Source organism: Tachysurus fulvidraco, chromosome 4, assembly GCF_022655615.1.
Source record: "Tachysurus fulvidraco isolate hzauxx_2018 chromosome 4, HZAU_PFXX_2.0, whole genome shotgun sequence".
In the NCBI taxonomy this organism is placed as follows: Eukaryota; Metazoa; Chordata; class Actinopteri; order Siluriformes; family Bagridae; genus Tachysurus; species Tachysurus fulvidraco.
In genome coordinates, this window is record NC_062521.1 from 22,270,557 (window position 1) to 22,294,406 (window position 23,850).

At 37.0% G+C, this 23,850-nt stretch overlaps 2 protein-coding genes across 2 annotated transcripts; one reads left to right on the forward strand and one right to left on the reverse strand.

The window, feature by feature from the left end:
* The first annotated feature begins 333 nt into the window (after positions 1–333).
* Positions 334–6,649, forward strand: LOC113642450 (C2H2 finger domain transcription factor crzA). Its single transcript, XM_027145978.2, has 4 exons — positions 334–741; positions 2,184–2,338; positions 3,617–3,728; positions 3,856–6,649. Exons 1-4 carry the CDS (start codon positions 492–494, stop codon positions 6,237–6,239), a joined length of 2,901 nt encoding a protein of 966 aa, XP_027001779.1. The 5' UTR covers positions 334–491; the 3' UTR covers positions 6,240–6,649.
* A 1,233-nt stretch (positions 6,650–7,882) lies between these two features.
* vwa11 (von Willebrand factor A domain containing 11) lies at positions 7,883–18,825 on the reverse strand. The gene is made up of 17 exons (XM_027145979.2): positions 18,686–18,825; positions 16,941–17,134; positions 16,558–16,836; positions 16,321–16,414; positions 15,669–15,797; positions 14,886–15,072; positions 14,607–14,776; positions 13,567–13,679; positions 13,341–13,457; positions 12,989–13,168; positions 11,885–12,017; positions 11,485–11,637; positions 10,822–10,914; positions 10,043–10,311; positions 9,779–9,912; positions 9,418–9,577; positions 7,883–8,302 (listed from the first exon to the last, which is right to left on the reverse strand). The coding sequence occupies exons 2-17, from the start codon at positions 17,118–17,120 to the stop codon at positions 7,913–7,915; spliced, it is 2,781 nt and encodes a 926-aa protein (XP_027001780.2). The 5' UTR covers positions 17,121–17,134; positions 18,686–18,825; the 3' UTR covers positions 7,883–7,912.
* Between the last annotated feature and the right edge of the window lie 5,025 nt (positions 18,826–23,850).

The following is a 23,850-nucleotide window of genomic DNA, read 5'->3' on the forward strand; positions in this document are numbered from 1 at the left end:
ATACAGACTTTAAAGGAAATGTTCCTATAGTCCTGTAACAGATAATGATGCATAACAATAACATATAACACATAACATGAGCCGAAAGTGTCAAAAAGTTTGTTTAATCTGGACCTGAGTTTATACTGTACAGTTTTGCGCTTCATTTCACTTTAGTTCAACACTTGTCTCGGTGCGGAAGTGATATTTTATCGCGCTTTTGTGTTGGTGGTTCACGCAGTTGTGTGCAGCTTCGCAGATCTCCATCTCATTTTCTTCCGGAAGCACGTCTTCCTGCATGCGTTAGAAGTCGGAGGATGTGCTTGACGTCTGCCCCCCCCCCTTCACCACCACACACACAGACACACACTCACACACACACGCACCCCCCCTCCCACACACACACTGCTGTCAGACACACTGATGTTTCAGTTGTAAACTTCGTCCTGTTTGTAAAAGAGAAACCGATTCGTTAGTATTAAAAGCTGGTTCTAGATGCACCGGGTGCCATAATGGACGAGTGTGTTGGGTTTGAGACCCAGTTCTCGTCTGTTATGCAGAACGTGCTGAGGACAGCAGTCGGTGAAGCGACTAAACTTTTCCAGCAGACTTTGCACCAACTGAACGCTGAGTTGTTGCACCTGAGGCAAGAGAACGTCGATTTAAAGAGCGGGGTTTTTACCCCACACTACAAGACAAAAGAAGCAGGAGATGGAGGTTCGAGTGCAGCTCATGATAAACGAGATGTTGGTGTACAGTGTGGTGAGTTTACGGCTTCAACACACCTATGAACTATAGCACGAATTAAACACTTCCTGTAACGTTATAAAATGACTCACAGGGCACATAAATAGCCAGTCCATTACAAACAGCCTTCATGAATGCATGCTGTGGGGATTTCCTGACTCTTTATACACCTCTCATTTTTGGATTAAATTTATGAGGTAGATTTTCAAGTCAAGTCACTGAAATAAAAAAAGAAAAAAAAGAAAGAAAAAAAATTATATAATTATATTATATAAAAAATATATATATTTTACCATCCATGTAATTAACAAGACCAAACACAAAACAATGCTTTATTCACAGCCCAGAGACATCCGTCATACAAGTGGCACCACATTTTCATCCAGCATTCATCAAATACTATAAATACACTATAATAAAAAGTGACTGGAAAACAAAACATGTGCGTTGTAGAACGTAGCAGGTGCATAATGCAATATTTAACACTGAGAAGATTCATTTATTTAGAGCAACTTTGAATAGAGATTTTTCTCTATCGTAACAGATCCTCATGCTGGTACCAATGCAGTAGCTCCTGGTCTCCAAAAAAAAAAAAAATCATTTAGAAGACGTTCAGAAATGTTTGTCTGAAGAACAGCCAGAGGAAAGTGATACTACCACCTGGGTTTTGTCTGAGGACTTTATATCCAGAGTCCAGTTCAATTTCTGTATAATTCCCATCCACTTGGCAAATCTGAACCAAGGAGGGAGGAGCAAAGATGTTTAGAGGAAATTACAATCTGCCCTCTTCTGCATACATGTGCTCACAGATGCCCACATTTGTCTAGTATAGCCCAGTTATATTTTCTTGATTTGTGATCTCCTGATGATAGATCGAATGCTTTTGTCATGTGTCACTCTTAGGAAATAAAAAAATATCTATAACCATGAAAGGATTTTATTAAGTTTTTTTTAATGGTTTCCCATTCACACAGGAATTTAAGTAGAAGGTTGATGAAACGAATTTTTCAGAGATTTATCATATTTCCCAAATCATTCACAAAGCCTTTCTCACAGATTTTTTTTTCTATCATAACATATTAAGGTAGAACACTACCCAGAAAAACCCCTTTACCACTTTTCACTTCCAATTAAAGATTTAGGCAGCTACGGACGATGGGCATTGTAATGAAAGCAAAAGAAACTGCTTTGTTCTAAACATTCTTAGATATTAAAGGTTAAATCAAGAGATATTAAAGGTTAAAAGAACCAGATTATGTTTCTGGAGGAACCCTTAAACGGTTTATGCAGAAAATGACAACAGATTTTTTTTAAAGTAACTCTTTACTATCAGAAACCTTTGAAGAGCTGATTTTTAAACGAACAATACTTATGTAAAACGCATCACACCTAACCTCTTATAACAATGCCATTATTCAGTTGAAAGTGTAATAAAGGAGTGTTCGTTTGTTTACCAGAAAAGCCCACCATGGTCGAAAGATGCTGCAGCCCAGCACTGATTGGTGACCGTCTAAACCTGCGACACATAACGAGTGAACGTCTGGAAGATCTTTGTTCCAGAAGTTCAGAAGATGGAAACAGGCAGCTTGCTTTGCTTCTCATTAAAAAAGAGGTCAGAAATAAAATACTAAACATTTGACTAATTAGAATTTAGATTTTACTTGATAAATGTTCATTTACATTATATTTGGTTCGACATCAAGATCAATTTCAAGGTGTAATGTCTGATTTCTAATTGTGTAATTAAATGCATTCAGTGGCCATTTCAATAGATACACCTGCCTCGTAGCTGCACTCGCCAACATTATAAGTTTCACCCACCACACATGTTCAATGTTTTTCCCCACTATATCTACCCACTTCAAATCAGGAAGGATTTTTTTAGCTAATTGAGTCAGGAGTGTTAAATTAAGTTAAACACTGCAGGATGGGGTACTCCAGGACCAAGGATGGGAACCAGTGACTTACCAGATATGTATTTACTTACTGTTATACAATGACCATCAGCTCTTCTACTCTATCACTCACAAGGGCTTTTTTATTCTCATTCAAACCCTGGGTAGAGTAACATTTCACAGTGGAAATGTAGAAGTAAAGTTAGCACCACTTTATCGGGGTTATGAAACCCTGCCCTGATGCAGTGTTAGAAACAATTTTGCAGTCCTAAACCCACATCAACATGCCAAATGTGTACAGTGTGAAACAATGCAGTGTTAGAACTTTATGGCTAGATAATTATCAACAGACAACCAATCAGAAATTGTACAGTGTGTGCCACATATTACTTGAACTTCAGGTCAGTAGTGCCAAGAAGCGAAACACTGAACACTACAGAATTGTGTGCTAAAGTGAGGGGGAAATATGTGAGACGTGATTGATGAAAACACAAACATAGGAACATTAACCCAAGTTTTTGGAATGTACAGTGTGAAACATCCAATTAATTATAGCCAGACGTAATTGTTAACTCTGGGTAAAGTAGGAGCAGAGTGAACCCTGAAAAAAAAAATATTCCAGGAGCCCATCTGTGGCTAGATATTGTTTATTTAAAGCACGTTCTCAATACAGCACTGACTTCATGTCAGAGTGTATGGTATCTCTATGATTGTTCTAACTGGTCCCTTTAGATGTACTGATATCATGGTTACTCTGGTATAAGTGTCTAGTTTAATATGCACAATTTTTGTGAAAATCCTCAAGCTTTTTCTCAACCCAGCAATCACACTGGTGATTATAAATGGTCTAATTTTCTAAAAAGGCCTAAAGGCACTTATTATATAACTACAGTGTTTTGTAAATTTACCTGTTGAAAATGATCATGTGGGTTTTTAAAAAGGTATCTGAAAAAATTGTAAACAACCTTTTTACATGATTTTATTTTGTTACTTAGCCTCAAGAGACTGACTGTGATGAATATGCACCAGGATATTTCTTACTGAAGCAAGAGGGTGCTGAGCCAATATTGGTTCGTAAAGAGCCCTTTAAAAACACCATGGAAAAAGGTGGGGTAGTTTCTATAGAACAGGCAGTGTTTTACAAAACATTTCATATCCCATTGCCACTTTTGCTATCTTTTTATATTTTTTCCACCTAACCCAATTTTGCATTTATTTTTCTGCATGTCCACAGTTTTGATCCCCTCAGCAATTCAAACAGTGAGCAGAAGTTACGAGACCCAAAAAGAAATATCAGCCACTAATGCGTCATCACTAAAGACCACTGTTTCCTGTAATTATAGAATGGCCACATCAAGTAACAGTGTCACTCAGGCTGAAAGCATGTCTAGATTTAGTGGAGGTTCAGCTTTGCAGAGTGATACAGAAAGACAAAAAAAGCCAGCATCTGCTAAAAAGGCAACTTTATCACGATTACCTGCTAATTCAGCCCAGCCTTTTCCTCCAGTTAGTGTATCTATCCCAACAGTCCTGTCTAACAAAATAGGTCAGATATCAACACCTAGATCCCAGCAAGCGGTGCCATCTGGTCTTCAAATGGACGAGTCCCTTCAGGCATCCATCCAACTTGGTGTACCTCCCTTCCAACAAATTGCTCAAAATATCCAACATTCGTCTACAGTGGCACATTTTGGCCCTAAACTGGTTACACCCCCTCTTTCTCAAAACCAGAACCCAATTACAGAAACTTGCCCTTCTGGTCAGTTATTACAAAACATGGTTACAATGACAGACAAAATATTCTCAGGCAGCAAATCATTACCTGAGTGTTCCACTCAGGCAACAAACCCTTTAGTCTCTCACCCTCAAACTGTGATAAGCCCTGCCCAGAACATGACACAGCTGGGACATTTTCAGAGTTTTCAGGTCCAGGCTTCTTTTCCTCAGGACCAGCATACTGTTGCACAAGGACAGGTTCCTACTTCAGTATCTCAGATTGTACCCACACCGAACCAAGTCCCAATTACACCCACCCAAGGCCCTGTTCAACCTATCCATCTTACAGTTCCAGCAACCCATGCATCATCTCAATCACTCATTCAATCAAATGACATACTTCCCACAAACTCGCAGAGTTTAAATATACAAGGCCACCTTCCTCCTCTGCCTCATCATGATATGAACCCATCAACCCAGCCATTTTATTCTTTGACTCATGCATCATATGCCCAAACTTTCATCTCACTGCAGCCAATGAAGCCTTCTGTTTCCTCAAGTTCAATTTCCCAGAACAATGTTCAGGCTTCACTAGACCATACCACATCCCACTATGATATTTTGTCTGATACACTCTGTTCATCTTCAGACCAATTCTTCCCAACACCTGATAACACATCAGATTTGCTTCAGCCCTTGCCTCCCATGACTTTCCACTCACCTGTTGTATTAAACCAGCAGGAAACCAATTCTATGATCCATTCCCAATCACCTGGGCAACCATTGCATCTTGCACCTCTTCTTACTTTGAAGGAACAGCAAGCAGCAGCCTCCAATCATGGAAACGTATCCAAGAGGGAACCTAACATGCCTGTGGAGATCCCTATGTCTACGGTTAATAACTTTGAGGAAGATATGCAGAGATATCCCCCTCTTGCAAGTCATGAATCCACCTGTGAAAGCGAATCTATCACGTTGGAAATGCAGAATGACGATCCAACAGAGAATAATGAAGGTAGCAGGCCTGCAGTTGTACCTGGTCCGATACAACATTATACAGTTCTATCCAAGCCCGGGCCAAACTTTATAGTACCCGATTCTACAAAAGAACAACACAGCTTCAGGATGAACATGGTCAAGGATTTACTAATGGACAATGACATTAATAAGCAGAAAGAGGGATGTGACACAACATGTCAAGTATGGGAACCATCTGATTTGACTGGTGTCTTACCGCAGTCAGGGCTAAGTGCTTCTGCACAAACACTTTTACAGAAACCTGTACGGAAACTTCTGGAAAAGAAGACTGAGTGCTCTGAATGTGGCAGGATTCTCAGCAATGCTTCTTCGCTGGAGAATCACATGAGGCTTCATAGAGGTGAGAGGCCATATAACTGCTCCCAGTGCGGTAAAGCTTTCCCTAGTGTACGAGGCCTCAACCGCCATGTAAAAGTCCATGCAGAGGAGAAAGGCTACAAGTGTGAGGAGTGTGGCAGGAGTTTTGTTTACCAGTTTACCTTGACCAAACACAAACTCATCCACTCCGGAGATAGGCCCTTCCCCTGTAAGGTTTGTGGCAAAAAGTTCTTGGCCAAGGCAGACCGGGCTACTCACATGCGCATGCATACAGGGGAGAAACCCTTTTTTTGTAATCAGTGTGGAAAAACTTTTAAACACAGAGTTGCATTAAACATGCACATGCAGGGACATAGAGGCGAGAAACGCTACGTTTGCCCCCATTGTGAGAAAGGATTTGTGGATTTGGGAAATTTTAAGAGACATAAGCGCATCCACACCGGTGAGAAGCCATTTGAATGCAAGGAGTGTGGTAAGCGTTTCACTCAGTCAGCGCACCTCAAGAAACACATCAATACTCAGCATGCAGTAGCGAAACCAAAATAGAAAGGTCATGATATATTTTTAAGAAATTGATACTATTCAAAATACCGTTAAAAACAAAACATGTCATTTTTTTTTATTAGTCAATTCTTTTAGCATCAACTGCTAATAATCTTTTTCTCCTCATAGAAGCTTTTAACTTTTTATTGTACTTTTTTTTTTTTTTAGCATTTTAAGGCTATGTAACTCTCTTATTATCTTTCTGAAATTGTATACGGTATCATTGTCAGTTTAAAGTTGCTATTTATTAACCATTTTTAAAAATAAAATACTACCCATGGGTTAAACCCTAAAGGAGCTCAGGTTAAACAATTTACGCTGTGATCATAAAAATAGTTTTGATACACTGATTGTGAACTTGAGTTGAACATAATATGCCACAAAACCAAATAAAATGTGAAATGTTTGATTTATTTAAAGTTGTTTTATTTTTAAAGGGGACTTTTATAACATTGTGGTCTGTGCTTTCCTTTTGCAACACCTAATTAAACACATTCTAACAGTAAATGAATCTCTTTTTTATTCCTAAAGGGAATATCTTTTGTGTGTGCATACTGCTACTGCTGCTGTTTACATTAGTCCATTTGGCAGAAGCCTTTATTCAAAGTAGCTTGTAAATGACGTGGTTTGTGACATTGAGCTGTGTGAGCATCTACTACGCACCAGCAAGCCAGAAGCATGCATGAGTTGGAGGATGTAGTGACTGTGTACAAATAATGTCCACAAAGTTCCAACAATTAATCAGTCTAAAATGTATTATTTAAATCATAAAAAAAAACTCTATTCTTATTTTGTATAGATGTAGCTTTTGACATACATTATATGGCTGAAAGTTTGAAACTGTCCTTCACGCTTGTCCTTGACACTGTAGTGTCTCTTCACTGAAACCCCAGTGAACACCTTTGGGTTGACCCCAGATCTCCTTAATGTTCACCCTTAATATTCTGTTTAAAACTTTAAGATCCTCCTGGTGGCTGGTGTGTGTAGTGTTGTAAATTTAAGAAATGTAACAACTTTTGTATCGGATTAATATCACACGTTTAAACACTATTATTTCATCTTTTTTCCTCTCAAGAAATACATGAACATAAGGTCATGGAAAGTAAGTGCTTTAAATATTCATGAGTGTGTTGTGTGGTAGTTTTCAGCAACATTTTAATAGCTTTATTTGACATAATAAAGAGAAACTCATTTAGCTGGATAATTTTACAGGTTCAGTGTAAATATGGTTTAAACAGAAATGCACAGAATATCAATGCATTACATGTTGCTCATGTAAAATTATATTTTACAATAATGTGGCATTATGTTGTAGGGTTTGGGTTTAAATTCTCACCTCTGTCCTGTGTGTGTGTGTGTGTGTGTTTGTGTGTGTGTGTGTGTGTGTGTGTGTGTGTGGAGTTTGTAATTTTCTTCACATGCTTTGAGGTTTCTCTGGGATAATTTGGTTTCATTTCCCAGTCCAAAGACATATGTGCTGACTGGTATCTCTAAATTGTCTATAGTGTGTAAAGTGATTGTGCTCTGTGATTGATTGACACCCAGTTCAGGATATCCCCCTCGTTTTGCCCAGAGTCACCAAGAAAAGACTCCAGATTCCCAATCAGCCATGTGTAGGAGAAGTGCTAAAGAAAATGGACTGATGATAGCATCTCACTCACATAATTTATTTTTCGTTACAATGGAAGCACATCGTGCATAATACTTAGGGCTGAAACTAGCAGACAGGCCCATAGTGACAGAGACAGACTGAGAGAAACCCCTCCACTCCTCTGGACAGAATAGGCACATTTCCCTACATTTCCGTCCTTATCAACAGCAGCAACAATTACATCAGGTGAGCAGCATGAGGCATTGTAGTAACCCATCACTACGGTTATACCCCCATCCTCCACATCCTGATAAGAGAACTTGCCACTGCCTTTCTGGATGTAGATATTTTCAATACCAGTCCCATTGCCATCGGTGATGTTGATAGACAGGTCCCAGTTTGACTGCAAGCAGTCAGATGGACAGATAGGACTAACACCAACAATCTCACACTTTGGAGGAGAAAAGTCAGTCACCTGTTCAGGACAAAAAAAAAAAAGAAAGATGAATAACTTAAGAATACTGACTGATATACACTGACTAATTGTAATACACTGACTAATACTGACTGATAGAATACTGACTAATTTACATGCAATTGTTATAAGAGGATTATACACTGCAAAAGTTTGTATCCTCCATGTTTTCTGGAAAGGAAAAAAAGAATTGAACTATTTTATAAATAATATAAAAAATGAATTGTAGCATAAATGATTTTTTTTATTATTCTTTATTATTATTTTTCCATCAGTAAGTTGCCTTCTAAATATAGCCTACAGCATGTTTTATTTATTTATTATTGTTAAATCAGTCAGTTGTTTATTACTTCTTCACAATTCATTCAATTGTGCTAAACTAATTTTAATCACTTATAACTTGTAAATTATACATACACAAAACATAATGATAATATTTGCCTATGTATTGTCTTAAGAATAAGTATGAATACCTCTTAGTCCTCAACAAGTAGTTTTAAAAAAAAAAGTTTGTTTTTTTCAGTGTATGTGTAATATTTGGCAGAGTAATAATAGTTTAATTGGCAATTTATCATAATAAGAACAGTTATGACAGGAAGATGACCTGTATAAAGACATACAGGGTGGACTCACAAGGTATTAGAGGAGGGGTGTCCAGTTATTAATGGCAAGGGCCAGTGTGGGTGCAGGTTTTTTATTCCAACCCTTCAGAAGCCATACGTACGTCTACTGAAAGCTGTGTTCAGTTTAAAACAGGTGGAATCAGGTGTATCTCCTGCTTGAATGGAATTAAAACCTGCACCCACACCAGCTCTTTGTGGATAAGACTGATCATTCAGAGCCTGTCCAATATTAATAACTCCATATAAATCATTTGATCCTTTTGTTGTAATGAAGGAACATCTGTGAAAGCTAACAAATATCTTGTTGCTATAAATAACATTTCTTTGTTTTCTTATTCTGTCATAAATAGATGCACTCTTTTGCAGTAGTCTGACATAGGAAGAACATTCTCTATCATTATGAATGATATTAATCCTTTATAAGTTTTATAAGATCTGCTTAAGGCCCCTCGAAGGTTTTAGTTACTTTGGGAACAAGGACAAGCAAGCTACCTCAGCGAGGACAGAAAGGCGGAGCACGACGTAGTTAGAATCATCAGCTCTGGACCCTTCGGCCAGAATGGTCAGCGTGACATCAGTTCCTGAGGAGGTGCTTGCAGGAGGTTTGACCGTCACTGTGCTTGAAGCACTTCCTCCGGTGTTTATGTTAAGTCTGAGATAACACAGAAATATTATACATGCTTTTTATGCAGATGTCAATAATATAATTGATTCAACATGTTAACATTAGAACAACGAGGTTTTAATCATTTTAAATGAATGATTTTAAATGAAGACAATGGATACACTTAAAATTGGATTGCTGAACCTGTCTGGATTGATTTTTTTTAACAGAATGAGGTACTATAATTACTTGGTATCATATGTCAGATCAAAATCTTTGTCATTCTTAGCACTGATTGTGAAGACTCCACCGGTTCCATTAGTAGACACAGTAAAAGGCACTTTAAAGTCTTTTCCTGGCACCATTGCACTGTCTACTACAGCCTACAGGGAGGGAAAAAATGAAATATATTAGATGAGACAAAGGAGAAATGAGAAAATAGCTTAATCTGTGTGTGTTTGAAGTATTGTGACTCATTTACTAATGCCATGTTGAATAAAAGGAGAGTTGTACCTTGATAACGACTTTAGACTGAGACATCTGTGTTGTGGTTTGCCTTTGGAAGTAGCTTAAGGTGGTCGTATCTTCTCCTTTCACCATAACTACAAACTCTCCTGCTGGAACTTGATTCATGGTAACCAGAAAGTTTCCACCACCCATTTCTTCTATGGTTCCATTCACCATATTGTCATCAGAAACCTCCACTAGAGCAACTTTTTGTAGCTTTAAAGCCTCAGCACCCTTCTGCCCAGTTATCGTCAGTAATAGCTTAGTAGGTAAGCCTAAAGTACCAAAGAGAGTAAAGGCACAGTGATTAGAGTGATAAATACTATGTTTATATTGATAATACTTGGTTTAGAATGGACCAGTTATTTAAAACTGTTATCTTACAAAGGTCAAAATAAATAATTAACGTGACTGAATTCAAGAATTCATTTTTCAGTGTGTCGCCAATGGTGACAAGTTTTTGTTTTAATTAAGACAATCCAAAAGTCTTCAGGTTTTATTTTAGTGGCCTGGTGATGCATGGCTTAATCCTAAATTCAGTTTATTGTTTGTGTGGAGATCTCTGCTTTTTCCTCATAGGAATTCCTCCAGGTTTTCTAGTCTCCTTCCACTTCTCAAAACCATGCCGACAGAATTTCTGTCAGTAGGAGTGAATGTGTGCATTACTGTGCAGTTGCTTCTAGACAGTTGTTGAAAGTTCTGCAGCGTTTAATTACACTCTCGGCAAAATTCTTCAAAATATGTGTGTGTTAAATGAAACTTTGAAATATAATGGCTGCTCTAACCTTTCTGGGGCTGACCATCAATAACAGCAAATCCTGCGTGGGGTCCACCGAATTCCTCCACAAAGTCATAAATAAAAGTTGTTGCGCTTTGACCTAAAATTTAAATAAAAAACACATAAACAACACTTTAGACAGAGTTATCAGGTAGTCTTTTCTATACTACTATGTTGTTACATGTTAGATGATTAACTTTAGATATGACAAAAAAAGTCATGACATGTATGTATGTATGTTAGCTTCCAATAACTGTCATTATTATATTTGTTAGAACTATTTTTAACAAGCATTAAAATGTTATGAAAGAAGATATTCCATTGATCAGCCAAAATGTGACAGATTTATTATGATAATGATAATTTTCATATATTGCCATATTGTGAGGTCTGTTTTAATCAGATGAAGGAATTATTCACTCTGAGAATTCCTTCATCCGGAGTGAACTAGAGTGTAATGTTACTAATTCTTTTTTTACTTCATTTACAGTAGCAATTGTAGGATAAATCTCACCAGATGTCTCACAACTCACACCTCTAGCAACACAAATGTCGATGAACCAGCAAGTTTGACAAAAGAGGCAATTTGACTCAAACGAGCAGATGACCAACCATATGGCTGAACCGTCACAATCCAGAAAAGCGTACTGGGGTTATCAGACTTGCTCACCTGTCACTTTGATAGTGTAGGCTTCTGTGGAGTTCATGCTGATGCGCCACAGCCCTGTTTCGTTTAAATTGTTAAAGTGAAGCCGCTGCAGGTTCCCCACAGTCTGAATCGTAGCGAGAGTCCCGTTACTTTCAGTGTGAGACTGAGACACACCTGATGAACGGCGTACAATGTTAATGTCAGGTCAGTGCTGTACTTTTAAACTAAAGGCAAATCTCAAAGGATTCAAATCAAAGGATTCTCCTACTTATAATAATTATATTAGTATCCAGTTACTAAAAAGTTGATGAGTTGCATTTTATTGCAATATATTAAATGATAGTATAGTAAAAATTATTATAGTACATACTATAACATGCATAATATGTGAAGTACAGTTCCAGTGCCATGTTGGACTCACCTGATGGATTATACAGAGTGAAACTGATGCTACTTCCTGTTATATATACAGTAACATTAGACAACGATGCATCTAATAGGAAGGGGAAATTCTCCACACGACCCGGGTTCCTGGCTCGCTGCAGGACAGTTACCTGAAATAGCCAAGAAACACATTACAAATAGAAAATTTAATTCTCATTTCCTCATTCTTGCTCAGCCTGGCCAAGAGCTAGCAATCCTATTAAGCTAAAACAAGACAGCTGAAACACAGGAGGCATGAGAACCTATTTCACTACATGCGCTGTATATGATTTTCAGATAATATGACGCTATACGGTAAATACACATGGTAAGGACGGTGAATCATCAAGTGGTAGTAACAGGATATAGGAAAATTATTTTATGCCTGGTTGAATAATTGAGGACTCCATCAGATATTGCAATGAAACAAATTGTAAGCCATGTTTCTTTAAAGTATTCCTTTTCCTTATGAGCTCACTAGATTTGTTTTAAACCTGTCCTGAACCTAAAGCACAGAATAAAACATCGCTTGCACACAGTACAAGGATCCCTAGTGCTTAGGTGGGGCTATAAAAGAAACCATATAGCCTATAAAAGAGAGAAAGGCAGAATACACTGTACTAAGGAAAGAATCTCAGAAAACCAGAACCTTTCACAGATGATAACTATCAGGACTTAATAAAAGTGTGAACTTAGTAATGAACATTTCAGGACACCCATTTTGTTATAGTCTGCTTTTAAAGAAGTAGTATAAAACGGCCAAAACCAATTCCAAAAAAATAAGTCATACTTGTAAACCATGCTGAAATAAACTGGGATGTTCATTTTAGTCAACACAGTTTGCCTTTTTTTAATTGTAATTTTGAGTACAGAGAAATTCAAAAAGCAATTGACTCATCCTAAATTACAGAGAGGAACATAATATTGACTGAAATAATTGTGGCTTGCTTTCATGCAGGTATGGACAAGTAGAAAATGAGCACCGTACTAAATCCTCAACCAAATCAGAAGAAGGCCTCTTATATGTCTCTCAAAATCGTGTGAAGGTATGCCGCATTGTCAAGCAATAGAGGAGCAAATATTTTTATAATCAGATTCTTACCAAAGCAGATGTGGAGGTGTCTAAGATGATGCCAGTAGCACTGGGCAGGTTGGCTTTAGTGACCTCTATTGCTTGACCTCCGGAGGCCAAAGCCAAATTATAATACACCTGGAAACCTGGGAGTCTCAGTATGTTCAAAGATCTTGCTGATCTTTTCTTCTTAGTCATGAAGACAGAGACCTGAGTGTAAGAGAGAAGCAGTAGTTAAAAGGTGCAACATCATACTGCTTGTACTAACAATAAACATGCTTACTATAAATATAATTACATTTTTGTATAAAATGTATAATATTTTACATCAGAAAATATTTGATATAAATATCATGTGAAGTCTGTAGACTGAAGTGTTTACCGTAGACTTGGTGCTGCGGATGAGGGCGATAATGGTTCTTTCTAAGTGCATGTCTTTTGCGCTGGCGTCAGTAAAAACATAAATGTGAGAAGAGGCAGGAGCTCCAGTCAGAGCCAGCTGAGAGAGACAGAAACACAAATGCATCATTTCAGTCATGCAAACACAAGCTGATTTAGTCTACGGAGGATTCTCAGGATGTCAGTAACTGCCTGAAGGTAGGTTATACCTGCAATCCTGACAAACACATTTCTGGTTCATCGCCACCACCATTCGCACCGAGTTTTGAAATCTCACTCTTCATTATGTCTGGGCTTGTTGTCCTTATAAGTGGTCCAAAGCCTAAAAAGAACACAATGACAAAGCAATTAAAAAGTCAAAGTCTGTGCCTAAATTTTTAAAATAGAATCATTGCTGTTGACAGATAGGAGTCTTCCCTAATCTCAAAACAGCTAAAGAGCTAACTAAAGAGGTGGTTCAAAGGTTACAGCTCTGGGACACTGTTTGGAAGGTTGTGAATTTATTTCCCACCTCTAAAAAGGTGGCACATTTGGCTGCCAGTGCAACATGGTTAAAAACATGAGACAAACGGAAGCTCATAACTGGGGTCAGGTGGCTTGGTGGTAAAGCACATTTGCCTAACACCTCCAGGGTTGGAGATTTAAATCCTGCCTCTGTTATATGTGTGGAGTTTGTACAGTATGTTCACCTCTTGCATTGGGGGTTTCTTCTGGGAACTGTATATTTTTCTGCAATCCCAAGGTATGTGTTGTAGGATGATTGGCAGCTCTAAATTGTGCATTATGAGTGAATGACTGTTCACACACTTTAGACTGTCCTGCAATACTGTGTTGCAGTTTAACCCTTCTCTGGATAGATGCTATGTTCCCTGTGACCCAGTAGGATAACCAGTGTAGAGGATGGATAGATGGATGGAGAAGTGAGTTCCTATTCCAGAGCTTTAATAGCTATATGTTACTGTGCACCAGTTTCACATGATCTTCCTGTGTTGCATCAGTTTCCTTTCATCTCCCAAAAACATGAAGGCTAAACTGACCCATGTGTAACCGCAGTATGTCTATAGCGTAAATGGACTGGTGTATTCCTGCCTCACACTATGAATGAATGAATAAATGAATGAATAAATAAATATGTTAAACCATGTGTGCTGGGAGTTTCTATTACTGGAATTTCTAGAGTAATTATATTTGTAGTGATGCCTTTTATACAGGAAAAATATGCAAATGTTGAATAGATTAATAGACTTACTCGGATCATTAAATGGTACCAATATGTATTCTGAAGGTTCATCCTGCGTCCCTTTCTTACTATCAATGATATTGTGTGCAACTCTCTTAGCTTCAGCGATGTCATCAGACATGCTGCCTGTTGTATCAATTACAAAGCATAAGACAGCAGTACGAGCGATTCCCATCATCCTGAAACAGATATTGGGGTGAGATTGAACACAGGGGACGAACATGTTAAAAAGGAAGATTTCGCCATGTTGTTTACATGGCCTCCAACACTTTCTCCAGTATCTCTTACCGAAGATACTCTTTATTGCCCACGGCTCCACGAACATCCTCCAGGAGCTCAAGAGTAGCGTCTATTGCCAGCGTGACTGCGGTGTCGTGTAAACCTGCGTTATGGCTAAGGCGCTCATCTTTGCTGATCCCACCACGAGGAACTTGGCTACTGCTAAGATCGCCATCTCCACCATGACTGCATTTACCTAAAGCAAACAAAACAAAAAACGTTTTTACAAAGATAGATAGATAGATAGATAGATAGATAGATAGATAGATAGATAGATAGATAGATAGATAGATAGATAGATAGATAGATAGATAGATAGATAGATAGACAGATAGATAGCCATTTGTTTTTCTATGTATTTATGTTTATAGTCCTTGTTATAGTAGCTGGCCCAGACTCTATTGGTGCCTTATGTTGAGATTTGATGATCAATCAGTTCTAAAATTTTGTTAACTAGCAGAAATAATTTTGCATAATGTATGGATGTACTGGCGCATAATGATCACAAGAGGGCGTCAAAAACCTCTGTTGTCGACCACTGCACGTTATAGTAGGAAACTGTGATTAGTAGCAAGCATTCAGTAGATCTAGAATCATTTTATTGTTTCTGATTTTTCTAGGACAGTCTGATTTTTACTTATACTATATACTATACTATAACCCATAGTATATTGTTCTGTTAAAAGAGCCGGTCTTTTGGGATCAAAGATTTCTAGGTGTTTTAGCTGCAATTGCAATTCCCTTTACAAGCTGTTCTGTCAAGTGTAGAATACAGCATATGTTAAATCACACCATTAGGTTTGTTGGGAGAAATCAAGCCCAAGTATCCTGATGTGAGTTTCTTCTCTTTTAAAATGAAGGGCAGCAGGGGGTTTGAACAAGCACCATTGGCACAGTCGCTGCAGGTTGGGGTGTCCACATCTACACACACACACACACACACACACACACACACACACACACACACACACACACACACACACACACACACACACACACACACACACACACACACACAAACACACACACACAAAATTTACACAGTGGATGGAAAAATATTTTCTGATTGAGTTTAATGTTGGTCAATGATCATAAGAAAGAAGTGAAAAAACTGTCAATAAGTCAATAGGATAAAAAATGTCAAGTATAGATTTACAAGTCATTTACTGTCTATCTTTATTTTTATTGATTTTGCTCCTTTATTTATTCATTGGTAATGCAAATGGTTTCATGGTCCTAACATCTTAGTAATTACTTCTAATTTAACCTTGTTTCCTACAAAAGCATCTCATAACTGTGATTGGTAGCATTATCATAATAATAATAATAATAATAATAATAATAATAATAATAATAATAATAATAATAATAATAATAATAATAATAATATAACTTATTAGCTGCAAGCCAGTGGAATTTTAAAGTGTCCTTACGCAACATTTACCTGCAACATTGTCGATGGCGAGATCTGGTTTAATGAGGTTGATGTATGTGTTCTTGTAGCCCAGCTCCACCCAGTTACTGTGGCTGTAAAAATCCTAAGAGACATAACCATACAATTAGGTTGTAATATTAAAGCATGTTTTATTGTTTAATGAAAACCACCTAGAGGTATAACTTTTTTAACTTATAACTCAACCCTTCATTTAGTATAATCTGTTAATCAGAGAGATTCTCTCACCTGCAGTGTGTGTAAGACTCTTCCTAGTGTTTCCCGAGCAGCCTGTAAGTTATCTTTACGAATGTTGGCTTTGACTGAGGCGACACCCTGGCTGATCAAAGAGTGTCCCTCCTTAAAAGCCTCGCTGTTGAAATGATGTGGATTACTGGATGCATAGTCACGATCCACAAGTCCGTTCTGCATGTAAATCTGATTCAAAGCTTCATGGAACTTGGCACCTGACACCTGAGCAGTGTTTGTGCCCAAACATGCACGAAGCAGTTCCTCTGCAGAAGAACCCTTTGACACACAGAGGATAGGAGAAACAGAGATGAAAATGTTGCTCGTTCAAAGTTTAACCTATGAATTTATCCCAAGGTAAATTGGTTTAAAAGCATACTCACTGTTGGTTTAAATGGTCTTCCTTCTGACATAGCCACTGCGTCACATACTTCATAGATCTTTTTCATTATAGCATTGCCGGTGATGGTCACATGTGTGTTGCCACTGCCTACTGGCACAAATGCCTGCACTGCAGGCAGAACCAGAACCACCACGGCAAAAACGCACACCGATGAACTCATGTTCTCCTGACCTCCTATAAGAGAGTATATTGCTTTATAGGAGTTTTTCACTTAATGCACTTAACTTTTCACAATGCACTTAACTTTTCACAAGGCACTTGTGAACCCCGCTTTCAACCCTGACAAGAGGAATGATTCACACTTATAATGTGAAAGCAGGTGGTGCATTGTGCTGTACACAAGTGTACAGTGTAAAACAATGTGGTGTTAGAATGTTACAGCTAGATGCTTAGGAACAAGATAAGAGAAAATCTTTTATTTAAAGGTCACTATATATTTAAAAATTCATGCATATACTGTATGAAAATAATAATGTTAACCACGGTTTAAAGATCAGAGTACAAATAGTCAAAATTAATTACAATTTAAAAGTGTAAAAACCCTAAAGTTGGTGCTTTTGAATTTGATTATCAAATCTATCAGAACTATATCCTCATTGGAAAACAAAGAAATAAATTCTAAAACCGCATCATGCACTGATTAAAATGCCTTCAGTCTAATATGTAGTAAACATAAACATCGATTTATTTCACATGCTCAAAATTTAAAAATGTTAATGTTTTTTTGCAAGTAGAATTTTTTTTAAATTTTTAACTCAAAATGAAAGCTGTAACTTTCAGATTATCCGATCAACAGATTTTCCACCATTCCACAATTTTTGGTTAATGAGTGTCATGCAATTTCTTGTCATCATCTGATGTTGCAAGTTTTCTGTCTTAATAACAAGACAGGAAAAATGCTGCAATGACTTTACTGTTTGCTGTTCTGTAAGCAGCCACAGATACTAGAACCAGCCGGTTTTTTGGATGTTCCACAGCATTAAATATAATTATATAACTAAAATGTATGACATAAAACAAATCATTGTCAAAATGAGTTATATCTGGACATTTGAATATTATAAATATGAGAAAAGACAGATTGTCTTAGTTATTTAACCAAATGTTGAAGATAAGACAAATGAGGCAATGCCTATAAAACATGCCTTAAAATGCCCAAGTGTACTGTTAGGGGAAATAATTAAAAGATTTTATCTGCAGTTGTAAATGTATTTGACTCCACAAAGAGCAGTAGGGTTAGAGAAGCGACAATTTTTTCTCATTGAAAATGAACATATACAGACATTATAATATACAGAACATATGACAGCTTTTGGGGTATCATCTCACCTCCCTGCCAACAAACTAGCCACTAATGTGAGTGTCTCAAGTCTGTAAGATTCAGTAATGTGTATATAATGTTAATAAATTTTATATGGTATGTTTAATTAATATATCTATATATGTAACTTTTTTGGCTAATTCATTAGGCTAATAATGACAAATTAAAGTGTGTTTTTTTTTGTTTTTTTATGCTTGATTTTTATATCTTCTGTTCTCTAAAGATATTTATAGTGATATTTACAATTAACAACATAAATTATTCTTCAATCTGCATTATATGAAAGATATAACAGCCTTTAAATTAATCCAGAAATTATGACATTATACGATACACTATATGGTAATAACAATGGTAATAATTATTTTTTTTCAAAGAATTTTAATGAAAGTCATTTTTCATACCTTCACAAATCCCTTGATGGCTCTGAGCTTCCTCCAGTAATCCGTGACTTTCTGAGATAATGTATGCTATAATATAGCTACTGTTCTTATATAGATGTTGTACTGCAGGGTGTGGCAAGTAGAAGTGACTGCAATCACAGTAATCAAAGTAACAGGAAAAACAGGGCTTGCGACAATTCCATCATTGGATGATTAACAGAATTACAGAACAAAATTCTCAACTTTCTCAAAGATTGTGAATGAATCAACGTTGGGATTTTTGGATTTTTAAACTAGCAATTACAGATGATAGTTAATGTGTAATGATCTTAAATTAAAGTAAATATTGTATAATGATACATTATAAACACATTAAATGTGTTTATAATCGTTATATATGCATGGTCATGCATATGATGTCTTCTGATATAACATTGATTTATGCCTTTGAAGGACTGGCTTTATTCAAAGGTTTTATTCTACTGTTCAAAAATCTGAGTTATTTGATAACTTTAATGATCTATTAATCTTTAACAGGTTTATGATTAACTGAAAATGTAGTTATACTTCTGAAGGAGTATTTCCGTCAGTAAATAATCTGTTTCCTGGTACATATCTTCTTATTGGGACAGATACGCCCTTATATACTATATGTTGCATTATGTATAATTGCTCACAATATATCTTTATATATAAAGATGTATTCCAGTATAGAATATTGACACTGCTCACATTTATGGCCTTATTTATACATAAAGAACTAACAAATGTGCACACACAAAAAAGCTTTATTCAATATCCTGAAAAAAGGTACAAGTGTGGCTACACTAAGTCACACATACGTTTTTTTTATTTTTTTTCTGCTGTGCTGCTGAAGAGAATGTTGTCCACATGGATATGACTCTATACAAAGTGACACAAAGGCATAGATTATAAAATCTGTTGTGATAAACCCATAACAACTGAAGAACAGACATTCTGGGTTTTGACTCTGGTGTCCGTGGTGGCACAGTGTTCATTTGCTGGTCTACAATTTACAGAGTTTTATTGCAGATTGCAATATCTGCAGAACAAAATGATAAACAAATACGTTTCATTCATTGTTGTTTGCCATGCTTTCTTTCTAGCTTGTAGTAGAGCTAGCTACTTTTCCGATGCAAGAAGCTTATACATTACAATACAATGTAATAGAGTCGTTTGTCCCAGTTTGTTAGGAAGGTGGACTTTATCAACAAAAAACAGAAGCCTGAATTCCAACCCATCTGTGCAATAAGACAGAGTGTTTAATCACCACTTCCCAGTACTCATAGCCAAATCTTTAAATGCATAGTTTTGCTTTAGCTTAGCTAATTTTTAATAGCTTGTAGCTTGACAAGTTACAGTTCCAATGAAGCTTCCTCAAAACTACTCATTAGGCTGACGGATGCTAGAGAAAAACAGAGCCCTAGGATAAAACCCAATAAATAAATAAATAAATAAATACCCCAAAGGAAACTGTTCTGTTGTCAGTTCACACCATGTGATTTATTTATTTATTTATTTATTCATTTTTTTCACATTGTGCCTTAGTTTTGGTCATCTGTGCCACTGCCTTGTAACTGGTCTGTTACTTAATGTGCACACCTGCTCTGAATTCAGCCCTTGATTAGTGTTTTCAATTTATCTGTCTATTAAAAATATACGGATTGCAATGTGGGGGACACGGTAGCTTAGTGGTTAGCACGTTTGTCTCACACCTCCAGGGTTGGGGGTTCGATTCCCGCCTCCGCCTTGTGTGTGTGGAGTTTGCATGTTCTCCCCGTGCCTCGGAGGGTTTCCTCCGGGTACTCCGGTTATCTCCCCCGGTCCAAAGACATGCATGGTAGGCAACTCTGGAAAATTGTCCGTAGTGTGTGATTGTGTGAGTGAATGAGAGTGTGTGTGTGCCCTGCGATGGGTTGGCACTCCAACTAGGGTGCATCCTGCCTTGATGCCAGATGACGCCTGAGATAGGCACAGGCTCCCCGTGACCTGAGAAGTTTGGATAAGTGGTAGAGAATGAATGATTGCAATGTTTTGATTTAGTTTTTCATTATCCATGTTTGATAATGTCTGTCTGCCTTTTCTCTGACCTTTACTTGGAATCTTGATGATCATTATTGGATTTGTTGACATTAAATTAGAATTTATGTCTTCACATCACACTTGTCACTCATGTGCATGCACACTAAAGTTGGGGTGTAAGTTAGAAGAAAGTTATGGCACTGATACAGTACTCAGCTTTCCCATAAATTTATCACAATTCTTCTGCAGTCATCTGAAGACGTGTGGGCGTGCTAAGCCATCAGGAATTATATCTAAAGTGGGTGTGCTGAGGACATGCTGTATTCTTTCTACTACTTTGTTATCAGCTGACCTGAGTACAGACAAATTGACACATAGCCTTGTTAAAGCTGTTGCTTTAGTCACTACAAACTTTGCCCTCTTTTGCTCAAAAAGCCATATTTTCTGTAGGACTTAAGTTGTAGCTCAGTAATCTTCAGAGAAAACAGCAGTGATGTTGGGTTGGCCTGAGTCTGTTGTGTTTGCCTTTCTTAACTGTATTTATGCATTCTTCTGCCTGCACATCTGCCTGCACATCTGTATTACCTGTATGTAGTCTTAGATTGCTGGTGTTAAAGGGCTGGTGGAGAAAGTCATACCTTCAGTCTTTAGTCTTTTAAAAGAAGAGGTCTCCACTTAGCTTAAGTAATAATGCAGTACTTCTACTAATCAGATAAAAAACCTAATCGTAAGTCGAATACCGCTAATATATAATCCAGTTGATTTGGAACCTGATGTTACTGTAATCAAGAAACTCATATCCTAAAATATGATCATTAAACGTTGTATGTCATAATCATATCCTAAATCAGAACTCCTATACCATAGGTGATTGTAGGTGATAGAGTATCATCATTGATCATTTTATATGTAGAGATGTGATTAATGTAGGTATTAATATAGGTGGATATCTCATACATAGGTTTTTGTGTATGTCACGGTTGTCGTATTCATGTGTATGTATGTGTATACGTATATAGGCGTATGATCAGTGGAAATCATATACAGACAAAACATAGAAAAAGATAGAGAAAAACTCACTCATTGTAATTGTATAAAGGGAGATTGGGAGATTGGTCCACGAGACATGTCTTCTGTGTGATACGTTACAGGGAAGAGAACAAGAAGTTCTCTGGAGCACATTTTTAACAACAGTTTTGACAACGCAGCATGTTTTTTTAATAATAAGGCAGAAGTACTGCAACAGAAAAAAACAAAAGGCCAGACTTGATTTTCGGTAAAAGGCAGACTTGTTTTCGGGGAAATGAGGGGGGGTCACGGGGTGATTCTGTAGAGTCAGGGAAAAAACCCAGACAGGTCAGGTGGATTGACGTAAGAAGTTTTTTCCTCCTTGAGCTCAATGGAAGCAGTGGCTGATCAGCACCAATAAAGAGTTTTGCTCATTCTCATCCAGGTCTGGAAAGTTTTCTTATTATTCAAATTCAAATAGTATTAAGTACAAAGTTTAAAGTGTGATTAATTAATTGGTATTAAAATATTAATAAGTATTATTAAGTATTAGTAATTAAGTATTTATTGTATTAATTAATTAGCATTAAGTTTAATTATTTTAGTATTAAGTGTGAAAGACTATTATTGACTATTATCTATTATTGACTATTAATTTGGCTGTAATGCACCCCTGGGATATGTCCACTTGGAGGGTGGCTCTCCAAAAATTTCTGACAGCACCCCATCCTGGTTGTCCCCTCTCCAGTGACCTGAATCCCCTGTGATAGGCTCCAGGTTCCTTGTGTAAGCAGTTCAGAGAATAAATGAATGAATGCCAGTCTGTTCTTCTGCACACCTACTACTAATATTTCTACTGGCACATTATATTTGGATAAACAGGTTCCAGGTGATGCCCTACTTTTTGTGCATATCCAAGATTGGCAGTGAATAACAGATAGGGATTCATGATTGATGCACCATGAAGTTTTGTACTGTAGAACATCTGGAAAAATGTTTCAAACTTGACCGCATTGCTTACAAAGGAAGAAAACATGTGAGACTTTCTTGATTGGCACTTAAATTACTGAAACCCTATGGTTCGTTAGAAGGTTGGTAGGAATATGGTTTTTAATTTTTTTCAACATCATAATATTTTGATTTTGGAGGAAAAATGGCACAATCTTCTTCTATAAGGCTTAATTTTATAACAAGAAAAATGTTTTCATTTGTGTAGCATTGTAATGTGGATAGGCTATTGCTCACAAATCCAATTAATAACCCAATTGATGCTTGATCATGCAATCTTTTATATATATTTGTGAATTCTACACATTCAGGTAATTCGGCATAGTGCTGCTCTTCAAGGCTTTACAGAAAAAAGGGTCAGCACTCCACTCTCCATATATGACAGATGCTCTTAGTGGTATTAAAGCTGCATGCATGTGTCACTGGAACAGTATACAGAAATCCTGTGAGGAAAAATTAAGCCTTAGCTTTAATCACAATTCCTCAAATGGATATTTATGTCCTTCTTATTTAAGGATATCGTCACGATGAGTCACAGAGGCGAATGAGGATCCAAATGCAGTTTGAGATTTAATAATAAAAACAAGAAACAAACAACAGATAAGCAGGCAAAACAGGGCAGAACACTGAGCAGAACAGGAACAGACAACATACTACACCAAACAACGACTAACACCAGAGAAGTGGACAAACAGAGTAGATTTAGTGAACAGGAACCGATAACAAAGCAGAGACAATCAGAGACAAAGACAACACACCTGGAGGAAAGATTGAGTACAATTAGTGTCCATGGTAACCAAGAAGTGGGCGGAGCAAACAATTAACAACAGGGCAAGGCAGCAGACAGAAACAAAGGAAAACACAGACAGACTCATTACAGATATAGCTTTGATTTTTTATTTAAATATTTATTTTTTGAACAAATAGTTGTTATTTTTTATTCTGCACTCGTCGTATGATGTTGTTGTATATAAACATATATACAAAATGATCAAGACTCAAACAAGAACTGTATAAACAAGACAAGATTTCACAATCGTTTACGCTATTGCTACCTCAGTTGATCACACTCACTCAGTAATTCAAAGTAGTAATTAGAAAATAAGTTAATTTAACCTAAGCCATAA